Source organism: Seriola dumerili, unplaced genomic scaffold (assembly GCF_002260705.1).
Source record: "Seriola dumerili isolate Sdu_G_001 unplaced genomic scaffold, Sdu_1.0 BDQW01000011.1, whole genome shotgun sequence".
Taxonomy (NCBI): Eukaryota; Metazoa; Chordata; class Actinopteri; order Carangiformes; family Carangidae; genus Seriola; species Seriola dumerili.
Window position 1 is genome coordinate 362,482 of NW_019174266.1, and position 17,946 is coordinate 380,427.

A 17,946-nucleotide genomic window follows, 5' to 3' on the forward strand; every position below is an offset into this window, starting at 1 on the left:
TGTGTGTTTGTGGTGTGATAGTGTGTGACTGGTCGTGCTGTGTGTGTGTGTGTGTCAGACTAGAATCTGATATGAGTGTGGGGGTTGTGCAGGCGTTTGGGTGCTTCGACGTATAATCACGAGCCGTTTGTTCTCTGGTGTCAGTGGAAATCATCATCGCGGACGCACCGCTCTCCTGCCGCCATCATGAACTTTGTGGCGTACTCGTTATCCACCAGTGTGGTTTGAAAAAATGACTGAAGGTTTTAACATATGTGCACTTTTATTCAGCCAGTAAAATATTTAAAAGGAAAAAATAAAAAGAAACAACCTGTGACGTGTTTGTTGTTGAGTTCGTGTTCGTACGTTATCGCAGATGTTTCCAGCTTGTTTTCAAACCTAGACAAACTTTTCACTGTACGAGCATCTACCGCCACACTCATCCGACCCTCACCACTCATCCTCGGTCGACCATACAATAGCCCTACAATACCATCGCACCCTCACTATCCGCCTATACACTTTCATCATGAAACACCATCACACACATCGTGACCTCCTACTACGCCACAAGCCTACATCTGAACCACTCTATGCTCCATCACACTTACACAGGTACCGTCAGCACTCGTCACTCACACCTTACCTACTCATCCCACAACAACCTAGCCCGCCTCAACCACTCCACGTACATATTCTTCTACCTACAAGTACTTACATCTTCCACCTACCCTCGTACTTCATTACTATACGGCCTCCATCATCCTGTACCAGTTCCAGGCATCCACAGATACATACCTCCACTCACCTACTCTAGACTACATGAACATCATGACTCATACACCTCTCTCCATTAACTCCGCACTACGCTACACCACACCCACCTACTGCTCACACCATCACACGCTCCATCATACACAACCAAGACCAAATTGTTCAAATCGTTAACTCAAGAATCTCCTCCTTCGACCAAGCGTTTGCGATCTAGACTTTCAGCCTGCTCGTTATAAGAAGGTTTATAGTCGATTGCTGCCCTCTCAAACTTAAAGTGCACTTAACACTGCTCAGCAGGAGGTTTGTATTTAGCCCCTCCTCCCCTCCCCTTCCTGCGCGCATAATCACATGGCCTCCACTGATCTTTCGTCCATTCGGTAGAACTTTGGGCTTCATCATTATACAGCATCTTGCGCTAGCGGACTTCATGTAACAACACGGCAGCGACATATACACTCCTCTGGACAATATCTTGCAACGGTCTGCCTATCGTCTAATTAAGATCGAGACTCGCTCTGGCAGCGCGCGGAGGCGGACGCACTCACTACAACCATGACCATCCAGGCAGGCAGGGGCGCATCTCATCAATCTAGCCACTAATTTTGTTATTAGTCTAGCTCTCTAGCCCTCTGCTCGTATGATCTTTTATTAACCGCTCATCTTCTCTGCCACATGGTGGCCTATTATTCACAACAACATAGCAAACGGTATGACGCAGTCGAGATTCGGGCAAGATCCTTGCTTTCCTTAACCATAGTCTACCCCACCTATGCAGGTGTAGTAACACGTCTGTATCTCGTCGATATCTAATCCAGACCCGCCTCATCGCGTGAGACACCAAAAGCAGCCCGTACGACTGAGATCGTTTAGCACGCTGTGTCTTTGATAACATCCCACCACAGACGGGCGGTTTCCGTCCTGCTGCTCAAGACCCCTCATCCCTCAGTACTGAGCCCTCCTATCTACCGCTCACTAGCTCGCTATTCTGACTGACTTAATAGGATGAAGATGTGTAAATGATGGTATGTTTTTGGTCTACTAACTCCAGAGTCTGCGCAGCATCTCTAGGACAACCAACACTTCACACACACTGACGCGTTCTGTCTGCCAGGCACTGCACCGGTCACTACGCGAGCAAAGCGTATAATGCATGGTTGGAAAATCCGGTCACGGTCTAAACAAGGTGTCTGTGGCTTCTGGAGATGGAGAGGCGACCTGACGTCATAGTTTCCACAAAGCGCGGCCGCCGTGTCATATGTTCTCAATCAAACCGCCATGCACCAGCCTCTGCTTCGTGTGTGCGTCTGTGTCCGACAAGGTGAACCCAGACGGCAGAACGTGGTGAAAAGGTGGGCCAAGACAGGTGGTCAACATATCCGCCAGGGAGGAAACCTGTCTCCTGAATCTAAAGGAGTCTGTGGACCGTGAGTCGGAATTCATGGACCTCCGAGGACACGGGCGCGCAAAAAAAAGGTTAGCAGGCGTCTTCCAACAGCGCTGCACCACAGAGATCCATAAACACGGGGACACATGTCCCATTACCAAGGCGATGAGGGGGGCGTGGGGGGGCGGGGGGTGAAGTCACTGACTGTGACTGATGGTGTTTGAAAACCTTTCTGCTGTATGATTCTGCCCTGTGTGTTAAAAACACGTCTCACTGAGATGTTCGATGTATGCCTCATGAGGCGGGAAGGAGCTCGACTACTTTGTGTTCAAGTTGCAGACAACAAAAACAAGTCAACATGAACCGGACGTCAGCTAATGATCGGACTTATAACCACCGGACACACGAGAGTGATTTAACCTTTAGATCCTGAGTCTCTCTCTGAAACCTCAGCACTACCGCCTGCTGACATACAACACTTTCCACTTATTTACTCCAGCTCTACGGCTGAAGAGCTCAGCAAGAACAGTGCAACCTAAATACATCTCGAACTCTCCCTCTAAACCCTCTTCCATCCTATACAACAAATATTCCTTAAAACACTAGCCACTTAATGCTCGCATTCCTTGCCTAGAAAATCTCTTAAGACATATCATTTATGTATTATCTAGCCGCACACAAAAACCAATGTAGCATCACCCGATCTCTCTCAAACTCCTACATTTCCTCACGCTTATAACCGGACTTCAACTTTTTCTTTTCTTTTAACGTTTATTTGATTTTGTTTTAATCCTTGATGACCATTACAGTTGAAGGCAGTTTTGATTTACAATGAAAACCAAAGGTTTAAGGTCTCAGATGGTTTTTATTTCATGTCTTTATCTGATTCACAGGCTGAGAAATAAAGGTTTTAGTGTCAGTGTTGCATCAGGTGAACTTTTACCTCTAGCTGGCAGTGATACTGCCTCCTCCTCCTCCTCTTTTTCCTCCTCCTCTTCTTCCTCCTCCTCTTCTTCCTCCTCCTCTTCTTCCTCCTCCTCTTCCTCCTCCTGACTGGCTGGTTAGCAGCTCAGCAGGTCGAAGTCAGTGTCTGAATCTTGTTTTTGTTGTTTTTTCCTCCAGGTAGCTGCTGACATCGTCCGAACTGCGACTTTAAAAACTTTTTTTACGACTTTAAAAAGCAAAAAACAAAAATACATTTCACCTTCCTGACACGAAATTTCAGCGAATCACAATCAATTTCTTGGGTCACATGACTTAATCATATACTACGTTGCGCAGCGTCGAACAGTCCGACATTTTGAATTGAACCAGAAGATCAGAGGAAGTTCACGAGGACTTTTCTATCAACAGCTTTAGATCCACGTGATCAGAGTTTATAAGATGTTAAACTGTCAAAACTAAATCATTTCACTTTTCCTCCGAACTGCGGCTTCAGAAACAGTTTTGAAACTTTTTGAAACTTTTAAAAACACGGCTCCATGAGTCTGTCAGCGAGGTGCCTGAAATCACATTGTTCTTCCTGCTGCAGCTTTTCCTTCATTTCCGGTCACGCCGTCGTTCCCCTTCAGGGCGCCGTGTTTCTACTGGACTTCATTTAAAAATAAAACCATGAATAAAAAAATAAAATAAGATAAAAAAAAAAAAGAGTCATTCATGGAGAAACTCTGTGAGAAAATGCAACACCATTTTATCCCTGAATGAAAATAAAATGGCGTGTTTGTATTTTAGAGGCATCACTCTGACTCTCTGTGTCCCCCAGCTCCTCCGCCGCCAAAGAGAGCCCCCACCACAGCCCTGTCCATGCGCTCCAAGTCGATGACCTCTGAACTGGAGGAACTTGGTGAGAACATCCTGGTTTCGTTTTTTTGTTTTAACTCCTGTTGGAGCTCGGTGTCTAACAGCTGCTCTCTCTGTTTGTTCCTCTTCCTTATTCTCATTGATTGGTTTTAATCTGTCAACAGTGGATAAAGGTAAGCAGTCAGCGCTGCGGGACCTTTTTTTGCACTTCCATCTCCGCCCGGTCGTAACATCCACCGGCTCGCGGCGGCCGAACGAAGCTTGTGCAGTTTCAGTTCCCCATCCTTCCATCATTTTCGCTTCTAGTTTGACCCGTAAAAGAAAAGAAGGAAGCTGCTTCTCCTCCCTCCTCATTTCCTGTCCTCCTTTGCCATCATGCATGAAGGACACACGCTTTCTAAAGACCCCCCCCTCCCCCCCTCCCCTCCCTGCTGCTGCTGCTGCTGCTGCTGCTGCTGCCGCCGCCGGAGCAAATAAGTGCAAACTGTGACTTTAGCATCGTCTTTCTTTATCTGTTTATTTGTCTTTATATCTGTGTGTGTCTCTGCTTTAACGGTGCTGGAGCTAATGTCTTCTCACAGACAGTCAGCAGCTCTGAGACACAAGGGGGGAGGGAGGGAGGGAGGGAGGGAGGACTAACCCTAACCCAGATTTCCCAGTGTGAAGATTTGTGATAACCTTTGAGTTTTAGACAACAAGCAGGTTAAAGACGCCACATCAGATCATAGGAACAGTCAGAGCGGCAGCCATATTGTTTTCCTGGACACGATATCTCAGTAACGCCTTGAAGTAACTTCTTCATATTTCACACAAACATTCACTAAGGCTCAAGGATGAACTGATTGGATTTTTGGGGAGGTTAAAGGTCAAAGGTCATAGGTCAGTGTGACCTCACGAAACAGTTTTTAGCCATTACTCAAGAGTTCTGGATAAACATGGGTGTAACCTGGAACTAGTCTGAGTGGTGGAGGGATACAAGTTATTTTTATGCCTTTATGAGAGAGTGTCAGTGGAGATAAACAGGAAGTTCACAGAGAGAGAGTAGCAGCGAATGGCGTGCAGCGAATGGCGTGCAGCGAATGCTCCGGCCGGCCCGGGAGTCGAACCGGCGACTCGCTGCTCAGGGCGTTTCACTCCTGTTTTTGTCTTTTTATGGCTCAAATACTTTATTAAAAATACGAAAACAGATGATGAAATATTGATCGTAGCATTAGCTGCCGCTGGACTGCACACACTGTACACACTGTATGGATCAGAGAGAGAGAGAGAGAGAGAGAGAGAGAGAGGTGAATGAATAAATGAGTGACAGGGGAGAAGATCTACTTGTGCTGCAGAAAATAACTCAGCTCAGCTTGTTTTATTTTAGAGCTGCTTATTTGACACATTTGCATTTTCATTCTTCCAGCGTAGTAATAGAGTTACCTGATTGCGTCGTTAAGTTGCTGCTGCAGGACGACTAATTCAAACTGATGAAAAACACACCGAGTGAAAACACGAACGTTTCTTTGGGAAAATGACTGAGTCTGTTTTTTTTTTTTATGATCTGAAGACTCAGAAAAATCTTTTTCTGTCGCCCCCTAAGCCACTCTAAGGAAAAAGAAAGGTGGTAAGTTACTGTGGGCATGTTTTAAATCTGATCCAGTATTTCCAATGATTGGTTTATGTCACACACACACACCCCTCCCCCCCACCCCCCACACCTCACTGTGATTAACTAACTCTGCTGTATTTGTTGATTTAAGATTTGATTTGTCTGACGAGCTCCTTCGACTTTCAGTCAAACCAAACGTGGCGTCTCTCTGTGTTTTATTTGCATGAGTGACGATCTGGTTTATTTTTGACCACGACCTCAGTTGTGTCCTAAATGTTGTTGGTGCATGGTTTAATGTCGTAGTGGTAGAAAGGTGTTGAAGCATCGTCTGTCTCTCCTTCACAATCACAGATTCTTGTTTCTCCTTCTTCTTCTCCTTCTTCTTCTTCTTCTTCTCCTTGACTTTAGATGTTTCCCTCCTCGGACGCCGAGTCGTTCTGTTTATTTCCCGTTATTTAAAGGAGTAAACGTTTCATACAGACACAGAATCTGCATTTATTTACACGTTTTAGTTTCAGGCTTAAAAAGAATCCTCACAAAGAAATGTAGCAGCAGACATTTAATGAGGTTTTACAAAATGTGTGTGTGTGTGTGTGTATATGTGTGTGTGTGTGTGTGTGTGTGTGTGTGTGTGTGTGTGTGTGTGTGTGTGTGTGTGTGTGTGTGTGTGTGTGTGTGTGTGTAAAAACACTGTTGCCGTAAGTCAATGTTTGTTCATTTTACTTGACCTAAACAGATTTGCTGTCATGTTTCTTTTCTTCCTGTGTGCCTTCGTTTTTATTTCTTTTTCCTCCTCTGTCATTGCAGGTGTGTGTGTGTGTGTGTGTGTGTGTGTGTGTGTGTGTGTGTGTGTGTGTGTGTGTGTGTGTGTGTGTGTGTGTGTGTGGAGGGGGAGGTTTATTCCAGGAAACGTTTCACTCACAGATAGGTTTCCAGGGCAACGGTGTTGCAGGTTGTCTGCTCCTCTCCAATTGGGAGACAGATCGCAGAGAGAGGAAATTAACTTCAGGAGGAAATGCATCTTCTTCTTCTTTTTTTTTCTTCTGTCGCGCGTGCGTGCGTGTGTGTGTGTGCGTGCATGTGTGCGTGCGTGCGTGTGTGTGTGTTTTAGCTCTAATCATAGTTAAAGTCATTGATGCTCCTTTCCTCCCCTGTCCTCCCCTCCCCCCTCCCCCCCACTCCTCTCCTCTGTGTGTAGATGCGCAGAAGAAGAGGATTGTTTTCCAAGTCACTCTAAGTAATCACTGTCCTGATGCATGGAAGCTTTGACAGCGAGGCAGGGAGGGGATCCGGTCGCAGGCTAGATCAGGGCTAGCATGTAGCTTCTCTTTAGGTGGACTCTATCTATCTGATGAGCATCATCACACACCAGGGGGAAGTTCAGCTCTGCCAAATTTGCCGTTGACACTCCCCCCCCCCCCCCAAAAAAAAAAAACAAAGGGGAGAAAGAAAACGGCAAACTTGACGGACTTCACCTTCATTTCTCATTTTACATTTAACGAGGGAACGACCCTGAGAGTTGATGATGCTGCTGAGTCGGCTGTTTGGTAAAGAGCTTGCACGGCTTCCAAGGCTGGACACGCCCACACACACATCCATCGCAGTCCTCCCGTTCGCCCAACCCCCCCGCCCACCCCACCCCCCCCAAAAAAAAGTGTTTCAGTGTTTTTCTGTTTCATGTGCTCATGCAATTCAGCGTGAAACGCGGGACGGGTGACAGTGAAATCGAGGCGCTTGCGTTTTGGCCCATGACAACCTGAACTAAGGCTTTGCCAAGTGAGCCCCCCCCCCCCCCCCCACTCCCCTCTCCTCCCTCCCTCCCACTCCCCCCCCATTGCTGTTGTTACTCATGAATTATGGGTGGCTTTGTGTTGCAGACAAAGTCGAGGAGATGACGCACGCCCAGAAGACCTCACCTGTAGACATGAAGATCGCCACGATCAAACCACGCCCATCCAGTCGCTGCTTGGTCACGCCCACTGATATGAATGTAAGTGAGCAGAGCTGAGCTCAGAGCGGCTGCACAAAACACCTTAAGTTTTCTACTTAAGTAACGGCACTTAAGGCGAGGGAATTACTTCAGGGTGTTGCACAGAATCTCTCAAAAGGTTACTTTAGTTTAAGGCATTTGCAGCAGTGACAGATGTTTTACGGCAGTAAAACTCTGCTGCATCGTTAAGGGAGTCTCCCGATCATGGAACATCATCATCATCTTCCTGCGATGCGTTCACTGTCTTCTAAACTCAGAGGTACCTTCAGTTTTTATTTTGGTCACTAAGGTCTTTTGTGCAAATGACTTTAAGTGATTCCTTAAGTATAAGTCTAAGATAAGGAGAAAACCATTTTAAGTGAGGAAAAATCTCAAGGTGTTTTGTGCAGCTGGCACCTGGACTTTACTACTTTACTAGCTTTTAAACTACAAATGAATCACAGATTATCCGATGATACTCAGACCACTTTTACTCCACTACACTTAAAAGACAAATATGAAGTTCCCTTACTGTGAAGCAGAGTTTTGAGTCTGTGGAATGAATTTGCTTTTATTTTGAAAATGTGATAGCCCATACACCGTGTTGGTCACAGGAGAAAAACCAATCAGAGCCAGCGCCTCCACTGTCAGTCAGTGACGTCAGATAAAGAAGAGGCAGACCATGTCCTGACCTGAAGTCTGTGTTTGAAGGTTTAGAAATAAAGAAAGATTCATTTAGTTTGAAATGTTTGCTTTACATCAGTTTGTGTTACATGATAGAAAACTTAATCCTCTTAATGAAAAGTTTGTGTTTCCTGTTTTCAGTCCATGTATCACGACCGCCAGGGAGTAGCAGTGGTGCCGCCCACTGTGCCGGGGGCCTTCCTGGGGATCCCTGAGAAGGGCACCATGAAAAAGCAAAAGTCAATAGGTATGAATACAGTGTGTGTGTGTGTGTGTGTGTGTGTGTGTGTGTGTGTGTGTGTGTGTCAGCTCAGGTTCTGAACTGCGTGTCCACTACCTCGTGCTTGTGGCTTGTCGTAATCTTCCGTTAACGCTCGGAGGACCAGCTGCGGTAATATTGAAGCTAATTACAGATTAAATTGATCCAGTCAGCAGCGTGCGCTTTCATTAAGCTGAAACCTCCGTCTCAGCGCTCAGGGACGTCACACAGACCCGCGTCACTCACTGCCGTCATTACTGTAATAAAAAATGAATGAATAGCGATGACAGCACTTGCGGCTCATTCTGGTTTTGACGACTAACGGGGGGAAAACGTGACACCTGGGAATAGATCCGTACTGAGAACTAAATAGCCCCCCCCCATCCCCTCGCTGACTAACTCCTCCGACTTCCACAACTGGAAAACTCTGTACCTGTACAAATGGAGCCAGATGGAAGATGAATAACTCGCCTGTAGATCCACAAGAAGCTGCATTTGTATCTAAATGTCTCCACTTTTTCTCTACAGCAGAATAAAATTGATTGATTGATAATTTATCTGACCAGCGGCTCCATATCTGCTCTTCTGAACAGATTTAAAATGAGGCCTTTAATATAAACACATGGCTTAACGTTCCTTTTAGATCTGGAAACAGATAATTATGTATCTGTGGAAAATATTTTTGCGTATTAACTGTCGCGTAGCAAGAATATATATATATATATATATATATATACATATATATAAATAAATGTATACAGCCATGAGGAACTCTATAATCAAGTAAAAATGTTTGTTGACACTTCAGCTCAGTGAAGCTCTGTAGTGAAGATTTCAGTTCACTAAACTAACTGTCCGGCCTCTCACAAGTTGCAGGAACCTCCTGCTTGGATGAATAAAGGTTAAGACAGAGCTCACATCAATAAATGAGGGACTTCCTGTAGAGCGAGGGCGCCACGCTCGCTATAACAGATAGGGATGTCTCCCCCAGATCCTCACATCATTTTTCTTTCTGCCCCATTTCTCCAAGGAACATCGGAGGATGAGAAACAGGGATTCCTCACTCCTCCCCTTCTCAAGTTCTCCCGCAGCCTCTCCATGCCCGACACCTCAGAGGACATCCCCCCTCCCCCGGCCATCTCGCCCCCTTCGCCACCCGCCTACAACTCAGCTGCCGGCCCGACACCCAAAAGCTACGGCACCACGCGACCCAGCTTCACCCAGAACTCGCCTAACGCGGTGACGACCATCAGCCGGACCACCGACGTCGGCACGTTGAGGCGCGGCTACTTCCGCCAGAGCTCGGAGCAGTTCGAGAGCACGCGCACTCGAGGGCGCACGCCGGTGCCCGAGAACCCGTACTCCGAGGTGGGCAACAAGACTCTGTACGTGCCGGCGAAACCGGCTCGAAGGAAGGGGATGTTGGTGAAGCAGCCCAACGTGGAGGACAGCCCCGAGAAGACGTGTCACATGCCAGCAAGCCCCTCGGGCCCGGTTTCCATGCCAACGACGCCTGTAGAGCGAACGTGCTCCTCCATCCCCATCCCCACGATCATCGTCAAGGAGCCCTCCACCAGCAGCAGCGGCAAGAGCAGCCAGGGTAGCAGTATGGAGATCGAGCCCACCACCCCCGAACACCCGCCTCTCACCCCCACCGTCGGCGGGAGCGGAGGTCTGCGTCCCGAAGACCCGCTGTCACTAAGCAACCCCTTTGCGGCAGCTATAGCGGGGGCGGTACGGGACCGGGAGAAGAGGCTCGAGGCAAAAAAGAACTCAATCGCCTTCCAGTCGATAGACATCGGGGATGAGGACTTGAGCGGTCCCACGCCGACCCCCCGCCTCCGCCAGTCCAAGTCCATCGATGAAGGCATGTTCAGTAGCGACGAGCGGCTTCGAAGGATACTGGCTCCGCCCTCTGCAGCACAGCTAGGGCCGCCTGTTGGGGGAGGAAGTGGCAACATGACGGACTTCAACACCCCCGAGCCCACGGTGGTGCGGGAGCCTCTGAACACCAGAACAGGTCAGTGTCCCAACCTGGACAGTCCCGTCAGTCTCCCGTCCACGCCTCCCAAGAGCCACTACAGGGCCAACGGGACCTACCTCCATCCTGTCACCGGCAAACCCTTGGATCCTAATTCTCCACTGGCTCTGGCGCTGGCGGCTCGTGACCGGGCCATGAAGGAGCAACAAAACCACCCTCAGAATCAGCCCCCAAATCCTCCTCAGGTTCAGCAAACCCCCAAACACGAAGCCCAGTCCCTCCCGATCCAGCCCAGCCACAAACCAGACCTCAACCAACCGCTGTTCATCGACACCAAGCTACGCTCCGGGATCGAGACCAGTTTCGCCGCGATCTCCACGGCGACCATGGGCCGTCCCGGGCGGGGCGGGCTGCGGAGGCAGATGACGGAGCAGAAGTACGAGTCCGACGGGGCGCGGGAGGAGAGGCAGCATCAGGCGGTGGAGGAGAGGAAGAGCGCGCCGGCGGACGTGGCGGACTCGTCGCAGCCCAAGTCGGCCGGGCTCCTGATGGTCCACACCAGCACTGACGCAAGCAACAAGGTCAACAACCAGGACCTGGAGGGGCAGGACAGCAACAGACCCTCCGAGCTGAAGGACCCCAACCAGCCCGAACCCCTCAACGCCACCACGCTGGCCCCCGGCCCCCAGCCCGCCTCGTGCCGGAGGAGGAGCATTCCCCTGGGGGAATCCATGGACGAACCGGTGAAGCTTCCCTTCCGCATCCCCCCTCCCCCTCTGGCCTCAGTTGACATCGATGAAGACTTTGACTTCTCAGAGCCCCTCCCCCCACCGCTGGAGTTCGCCAACAGTATTGACATCCCCGACGACCAGGCTAGCGCCATCGCGGAGATGCTTCGGGAGCAGAGACGGAACGGGGGGCCTGCTCTACCCCCGTACCACGCCCACGCCCCGCCACCCGTCACCGATCAACACAAACGGGTGACAAACAGCATGCCCCCCTCGTACCCTCCTCCTCCGCCTGACCCGGAGTCGGGGGTGGGTGACTCGGGCATCGAAGAGGTGGACAGCCGCAGTAGCGGGGACCCCCAGCACATGGAGACCACCAGCACCGTGTCCAGCATCTCCACCCTGTCGTCGGAGGGAGGCTTCTGCGACAGCGCCCTGGAGAGCCTCTACGCCACCGCCGACGGACACGCCTTCCTCGTGGATCGCCCTCCCGTGCCCCCCAAACCCAAGGGCAAGTCCGTCATCAACAGAACCTCGCTTTATCACGACGCTCTCATCGAAGAGCCCCCAGAGTCCTACGGGTCACCGCCTCAGGCCCCTCCCCCTCCCCCCTCCGAACCTCCCAGGACTCCTACTCAAAGGACATCCAAGCTGTGGGGCGATCAGGCCCCCGAGCTGTGCAGCCCCCCATCCACGCCGGACACCAAGAACACCGTCATCACCGAGCTGAGCTCCATCCTGCAGCAAATGAACCGCGACAGGCCGCCCAAGACAGGGGAGAGCCTCGACTCCCCCACCGGGACCAGGGGGGCCTTCGGAGCAAGGTACGTGACGAGTCCGTCCCGAGTGACTCAACTTTTTTGTTTTTGTTTTGATGTCGAACGCTGAACGTTTTCCATGAGCTTAAAGTATTTAAAGTTTTCTCCTCATCTTAGTCTCATACTTCAGGAATCACTTAAAGTCATTTAACCGTTGCACAAAAGACCTTAGAGACCATGAAGGTAAAGGCTGAATAGGTATCCTAGTGCTAATGGCAGTGAAGCAACAATCTCCATGGAAACAGTAGATTTTTGCTGCTGTAAAATCCCTTTCACTGCTGCAAATGCCTTAACTAAGGAAAACTTTTAAGAGATTCAGTGCAACACCCTGAAGTAACTCGCTCAGCTGAGGAGAAACTAAACTTTACTTCATCAGAAAACTTAAGGTGTTTTGATCGTCCCTCATCTTTGACTTTATTTTGTCATGTATTTTAATGGTTAGTTACCTGTGTAAGAACAAGCAAATCCCCCAACACCTGCAGTATTTGCATGTAGCATTGTCTGGTGTCGTGTTTATCTGTTGTATCAAGCAGGACTCGACAAGTTATTGATTGATATTGATATTATATTTCTAATAATGTGCATAGAGGACGTGAGGTTTAGGTGTTTTTTATTCATCTGCTGAAGTTGTTTGAGTTTCGTAGAAATGTAAGAAAAGGCCAGGCGTGGTGTCGTTCACCCCAGATACAAGAAAACATTTCCCCTCTTCCTCCTCGATGAGCTGATCATTGGTCAGTTGATTATTGATTATAGCTTCTGTAGGAGGTTCGGAGGTCTGCAGCATTACAGCTCACCTGGCTGTTGGATGGTCAGCTGCTTGCATGTCATGTGAAAGGCTTACAGCGACATAGTGAACCCTCGATCCTCCGAGGCTCCATAGATATGTATATATATATATATATATATGTATATATACTATATCTTTATATACTCTGTGTATAACACACATTCCAGAGCGTAGCTTGGCATGTTGTCAGATGTGGTAGGTGAGCACAGGTTTTAATATAGTTCTTTGTACAGGCGCGGTGATGATGCCAAACCTCTCTGTGACGGAGAGATGTCAGGAAGCTGCGTATAGTCTCTGCACCGTACTGTCGCTTGGCAAGAAATAGTTCCAGCATTTAACAGTTTCGCTTCTGCTACTGCAACTGCTAGCAGCTGCTAAACAGAACCATGGAGGCATGGTTCTGGAGGCATGGAGATCTTAAAGCTCATCTTTTCTTCTTCTGTGTTTTATTTGAAGTGTTGAAGAAGAAGATATACTTGTGGTTTTAAGAACCAAAAACCATCTCAGTGTAGTTTTACATCTCATCTCTCAGGCTGCTCTCTGCAGCTCTATTAATAACGGGTCAGTGAGCCAATCAGAAGAGAGGAGGCTCTGAGCCTATCTTTGGATGGTGGGTCCAGGTGGGCGGGGCTTGGTGACTGCTTTGTTGTGACATCACAAAGTTCCAGAAGTCCTGACGGCTGGTTTTAAGGCTCAGTTTCTGAATACAGGCTGTGTGCATTTCTCTGTGGACTGAGGCTTTGATACTTTCACAGTATTAATATAGAAGCTAGAGCTGATCTATAATCACACTACACATGGACACAGACCTTTACACTGGAGGAGCTTTAAATAAAAGCTGTCATCCTCTCACTTTCTATCTGACAGTTGTTTGTAGAGTTTACTGTTTGACAGGTTGGATTCAAAGACTTACTGAGTGTTCATCTGAAACGTCCGTGTCGTACATTGTTCAGGACATGCAGGAGTCACACTTTCAGTAAGTGGAACAACATTTTGATGGACCCTGCACCTGAACCAGCGCAGCTCATGGTTTTTTAAACCCCCCCCCCCCAGTATGAGAGGGAAATAAAAAGCACAATAAATAATTCACCGCTCACATGCATTTTGTATGAATGGTCCCATCGCTCATCAGAGAGGTGTAGAGAGCGGAGGGAGAGAGCTGATTCCTCTGGGCGCTCGTGTCTTCTGATCAAATAAGCGAGGTTAGATCAACACAGTGACGTCTTTTTGTGGTAATTACAGTGAGATGCCCGGCGGCTGCTCAGGTCCGGGGCCTGGCGTGTCCTCCGTCACGCTTCCTGCCACATGCTATCACTTTATCCTCGTTTTCATCCTCTGCAGTTCAGAGTCCTGCCTGTCGACCTTTACACCTTGTACTCATCTCATTTTCAGCTCACGCCTCCTCTCCATCTTCATCTCCATTCTCTCCAGTCTCCTGTTGTCCCCTCACCTCCTCTTTCTTCATGCTCCTCTGTGTCTCCCGCCTTCACAGGTACGTTCCATCACCTCACTGCCGACGAGCGACCTGTGTCAGCCTTTTGTGTGTTTGTCGTCCTCTGATTAGACTGTGGAGATCTTTGTTTCATAAAGTTTGGTAGCAGTGAGGAGAGAGTGAAACTGGGGACAAAGCAACTTTTTAATGCTGTCAACAGAACGGTTTATTAACATATATGATCTGTATTTACATTTAAATAAAAACTAAACACAGACAAATCAAGGATTAAAAGAAAGTAAACTGTAAGAAATGAGGAGAAATGTTCAGTTGTAGAAAAAACTAATATCAATTTAAGCGTCGCTTTATTTTTGAACAGTCGTCAAACAGACTTTTACTTTGGAACGAACGACGCACAAGAGCAACTACGGCACACACTGTATTCTTCCGCAGATCAGCTGTTTGAGTCGGAAAAAATGTAGTTCCACAGGAAAGGGCTGTTCGATGTGGAGGTGCAGTGATGGCACAGGAAAAGTAATAGAGCATTTTCCTTAATTTCATATTTTAATAGGCGTTAAAAACAGGATCATCAGAAATCCATCAATAAATACTTCAGATTTAAAAATGTTTTTAGCATAAACAGCATAAAACTCATTAAATAAACCGTTTATAAATACGTTTGATAATTAATTAATAATAGAATTTGAAAAACTATTTGAAAACACATTTTGAAAACGGGAATACATTCCCGGATTCCCTCTTCAATCTCCATTTACTTTTTCCAGCTGCTTTTTCATTTTCCTTTTAGCTCATCAATTAGCTTAGCCACTTAGCTTCTCCTGTTAGCCTCTCTGTGTTCACTCGTCCTCAGTAACAGTTGTTCTCACCGGTTTTTGAAGAGGATTTAAAAACTTTTAGTTGGAAACTTTTAGTGCGACTTAGAGAAAACACTTATAACCTCAACATTAAAAAGTGACGCCCAGTTTGCCCGGCCCTTCCCTTTTTCTGTCAGCGTGAAGTTTGAAGGAATGAGATCGAACAACCAGATGTTACCAGATGTTATCCTGCTGCTCTCAGCACATCCTGCTCAAACCAGTCAGCCACTTGTAATCCGGTCTCCTTCAATTGTTTCTGTGTGTGTGTGTGTGTGTGTGTGTGATGAAGTTTAAACCCCGCTCTATCTCGTTTATCAGTGTCTGTGCTCAGAGGTTTTTTTTGTGTGTTGCACCGCCTGTGTGTCGTGGAGACGGTTGCCGCGGCGGCAGCTTCAGCAGCAGAGAGGGAGAAGCCTCGTGGTGTGAGGAGGGTAAAGGTTGGTCCGGCCTCTGTGACCGTCAAACAGATGGCAACAGAGAAACACAGAAGATGGCCTAGATTCACATGTGCTCTTCCTCTCTCTCTCTCTCTCTCTCTCTCTCCATCCTTTGCTCTTCTGCTCATCCTCATCCCTCCTTCAGGATGTTAGAGAATCAGCCTCAGCTCTGGTGCTAACATCAGATTTTCTCTTTTGGACGTTTGTTGGTTTTTTTCTCTCCCTCTCTCTCTTTTTTTTATCCTTGTCTCTTAGCCTCCCAGATTAAATGTGCGTTGGTTGTGCCTGTGGACGAAAGGGTTGCCTAGCAACCTGCTGATGAGAGCAGCCTTGAGGCCTGCAGTGATGTCAGTCTGAGTCGGGGGAGGGGTGTGTGTGTGTGTACATGTGTGTGTGTGTGTGTGTGTGTGAGAGAGAGAGAGATGGATGGAGGATGGCAGGACTAACCCTCAGCAGAGTTCAACATCATCTCACGCAGGTCACGTGCTGCGCTGCTTTAGTAGGCCAGCGTTATGTAACTCAGCACCGCCGAGTCAGAGTGTGTGTGTGTGTGTGTCTGTGTGTGTGTGTGTGTGTGTGTGTGTGTATGTGTGATTGCATTCAAGCTTCTATAAATAAAGGCAGCGTGTGCACACATGCCGATGAGTGCGACCCTGTGTGTGTGTGTGTGCGTGCGTGTGTGCGTGTGTGCGTGTGTGCGTGCGTGTGTGTCATGTGATGTGTGGGCGTGGTGAAGGCGAGGTCTCCCACCACAGATATCAATAGCTCTGCATCACTTTCCTCTCAACCCGCTCAGCTGATGGAGGAGCAGCGTCGTCCCTGCACTGAACCGAAAGCCAGAGAGGGACACGTGTGTGTGTGTGTGTGTGTGTGTGTGTGTGTGTGTGTGTGTGCTGTTGGTTTAGAGCTCTATGTGACTGTTTTATTTTTAACAATTTAACAAAATAAACTATATGAACTCGAGCTGCAACAAAGAATCATTTTCTAATTGTTGTCATTGATTATTGATTAATGGTTTGGTTACATCTCAGACCAATCGATTAGGTGTTTTCACACCCGCTCTTTTTAGTGCTGTTAAACTGAACCCTGGTTCTTCTTCCCTCTCTGGTTCAGTTCAGTTCAATTCCCAGAATTCAAGGCGACATTCAAATAGTTTTATCTGACACAGTTTAAAACCTGAAGATATTCACTTCACTGTGACAGGAAACACACAAATCCGCAGGTTTGGGAAACTGGAAGAATCAAATCTTTGTCATGTTTTGTTTGATAAATCCCGACATGAAGACGAGGACGGTGGAAGGTGGAAATATAAACACTTCGGAAACATGAGGGAATCCATTCTGTCCAGTTCTCCACTAATGTCTGTGGAGGTGTGGCTTCATGTCACCAGCTGTTCCCGCCCTTACCGTTGCGTCGTGAAGCGCGGCTCCTGTCGCCTGATTCTGATTCTTTAGTTTATTATCAAATACCTGCCTCAGCTGAACTTTGTGTTTTAGCGCTCAATAACAAATGCTAACACGCTAAACTGAGATGGTGAACATTGTACCTGCTAAACATCAGCATGTTAGCATTTAGCTTGAACTGCTGCGCCTCAAAGAGATGCTAACACGGCTAACACTTTTTCTTTGTTGCTGTCTAAAGCCATTAAAGAGTCAGAGTCACTTCATCCCGACTGGACGTGAATGAAGTTTGATCGGTCGGTCGCCTGAGAGAAAGTCGGAGCGTAGCGCCGTCCTCTTTTGTCGTGCGTGACTCTTGGTAGTTGCAGGAAATGGTAATAAGGTCAGAGAAGCTAAACGAGGCTCTGTGCTAATTAGTCTAATAGGCAATTACATACTTTTCACATCAATTTAAGTCCTGTAGCAGAAAGTGTTTAACACATGATAGAATAGAGACGGATCTCCAGTCAGACCTGTCGTTATGTAGAAATAAAGATGTCAGATGTGACCCAGCAGCAGGAGACGTGGACGGAAGATGTTTCATGTTTCATCCATTCCCATCCTTTCTTTAATCATGTGTGTGTGTGTGTGTTTTTGTTTTACATGCTGTTCATCACGTTGTCCTCTGTCTCCATCTCATCCATCCAACACGACTTCCTGTGGGAAAGCTGGTGCTGAAAAGTGTAAGTTTTTTTTTTCTGTCACTGAATGTCGGGGCTTGGATGAACACCCCCCCCACCCCCCACCCCCCTTTTAACAATGGCCCAGTTCCATTTTGGCTGAACGACCCTCCTTTATTCCCCTTCACTTCCCCCTCGGGCCGTTCCATATGTCACGAGCAGGGAGGAGGGATATCTAGGCTGCACCTCGCAGTTGGTGAGGAAGTCGGTGTGAGAGAGCGAGGAGGTCGAGTTCATCACAGTGTGTGTGTGTGTTCACTTCTATTGATCCATTAGGAGAACACACACACACACACACACAAGAAACAAGCTGCTGGGGGAAGTTGAAG

The 17,946-nt window shown here is 47.8% G+C and overlaps 1 protein-coding gene across 1 annotated transcript in view; it reads left to right on the forward strand.

Annotated features, from left to right (window-relative positions):
• The window catches only part of shank2 (SH3 and multiple ankyrin repeat domains 2), a 135,137-nt gene that overhangs the window by 114,048 nt on the left and 3,143 nt on the right, over positions 1-17,946 (forward strand). Inside the window, exons 18-23 of the mRNA XM_022746879.1 lie at positions 3,900-3,980; positions 4,102-4,110; positions 5,520-5,540; positions 7,406-7,518; positions 8,323-8,428; positions 9,471-11,973. Of these exons, the coding sequence (XP_022602600.1) occupies positions 3,900-3,980; positions 4,102-4,110; positions 5,520-5,540; positions 7,406-7,518; positions 8,323-8,428; positions 9,471-11,973 (2,833 nt within the window). The remainder of the gene's footprint in view (positions 1-3,899; positions 3,981-4,101; positions 4,111-5,519; positions 5,541-7,405; positions 7,519-8,322; positions 8,429-9,470; positions 11,974-17,946) is intronic.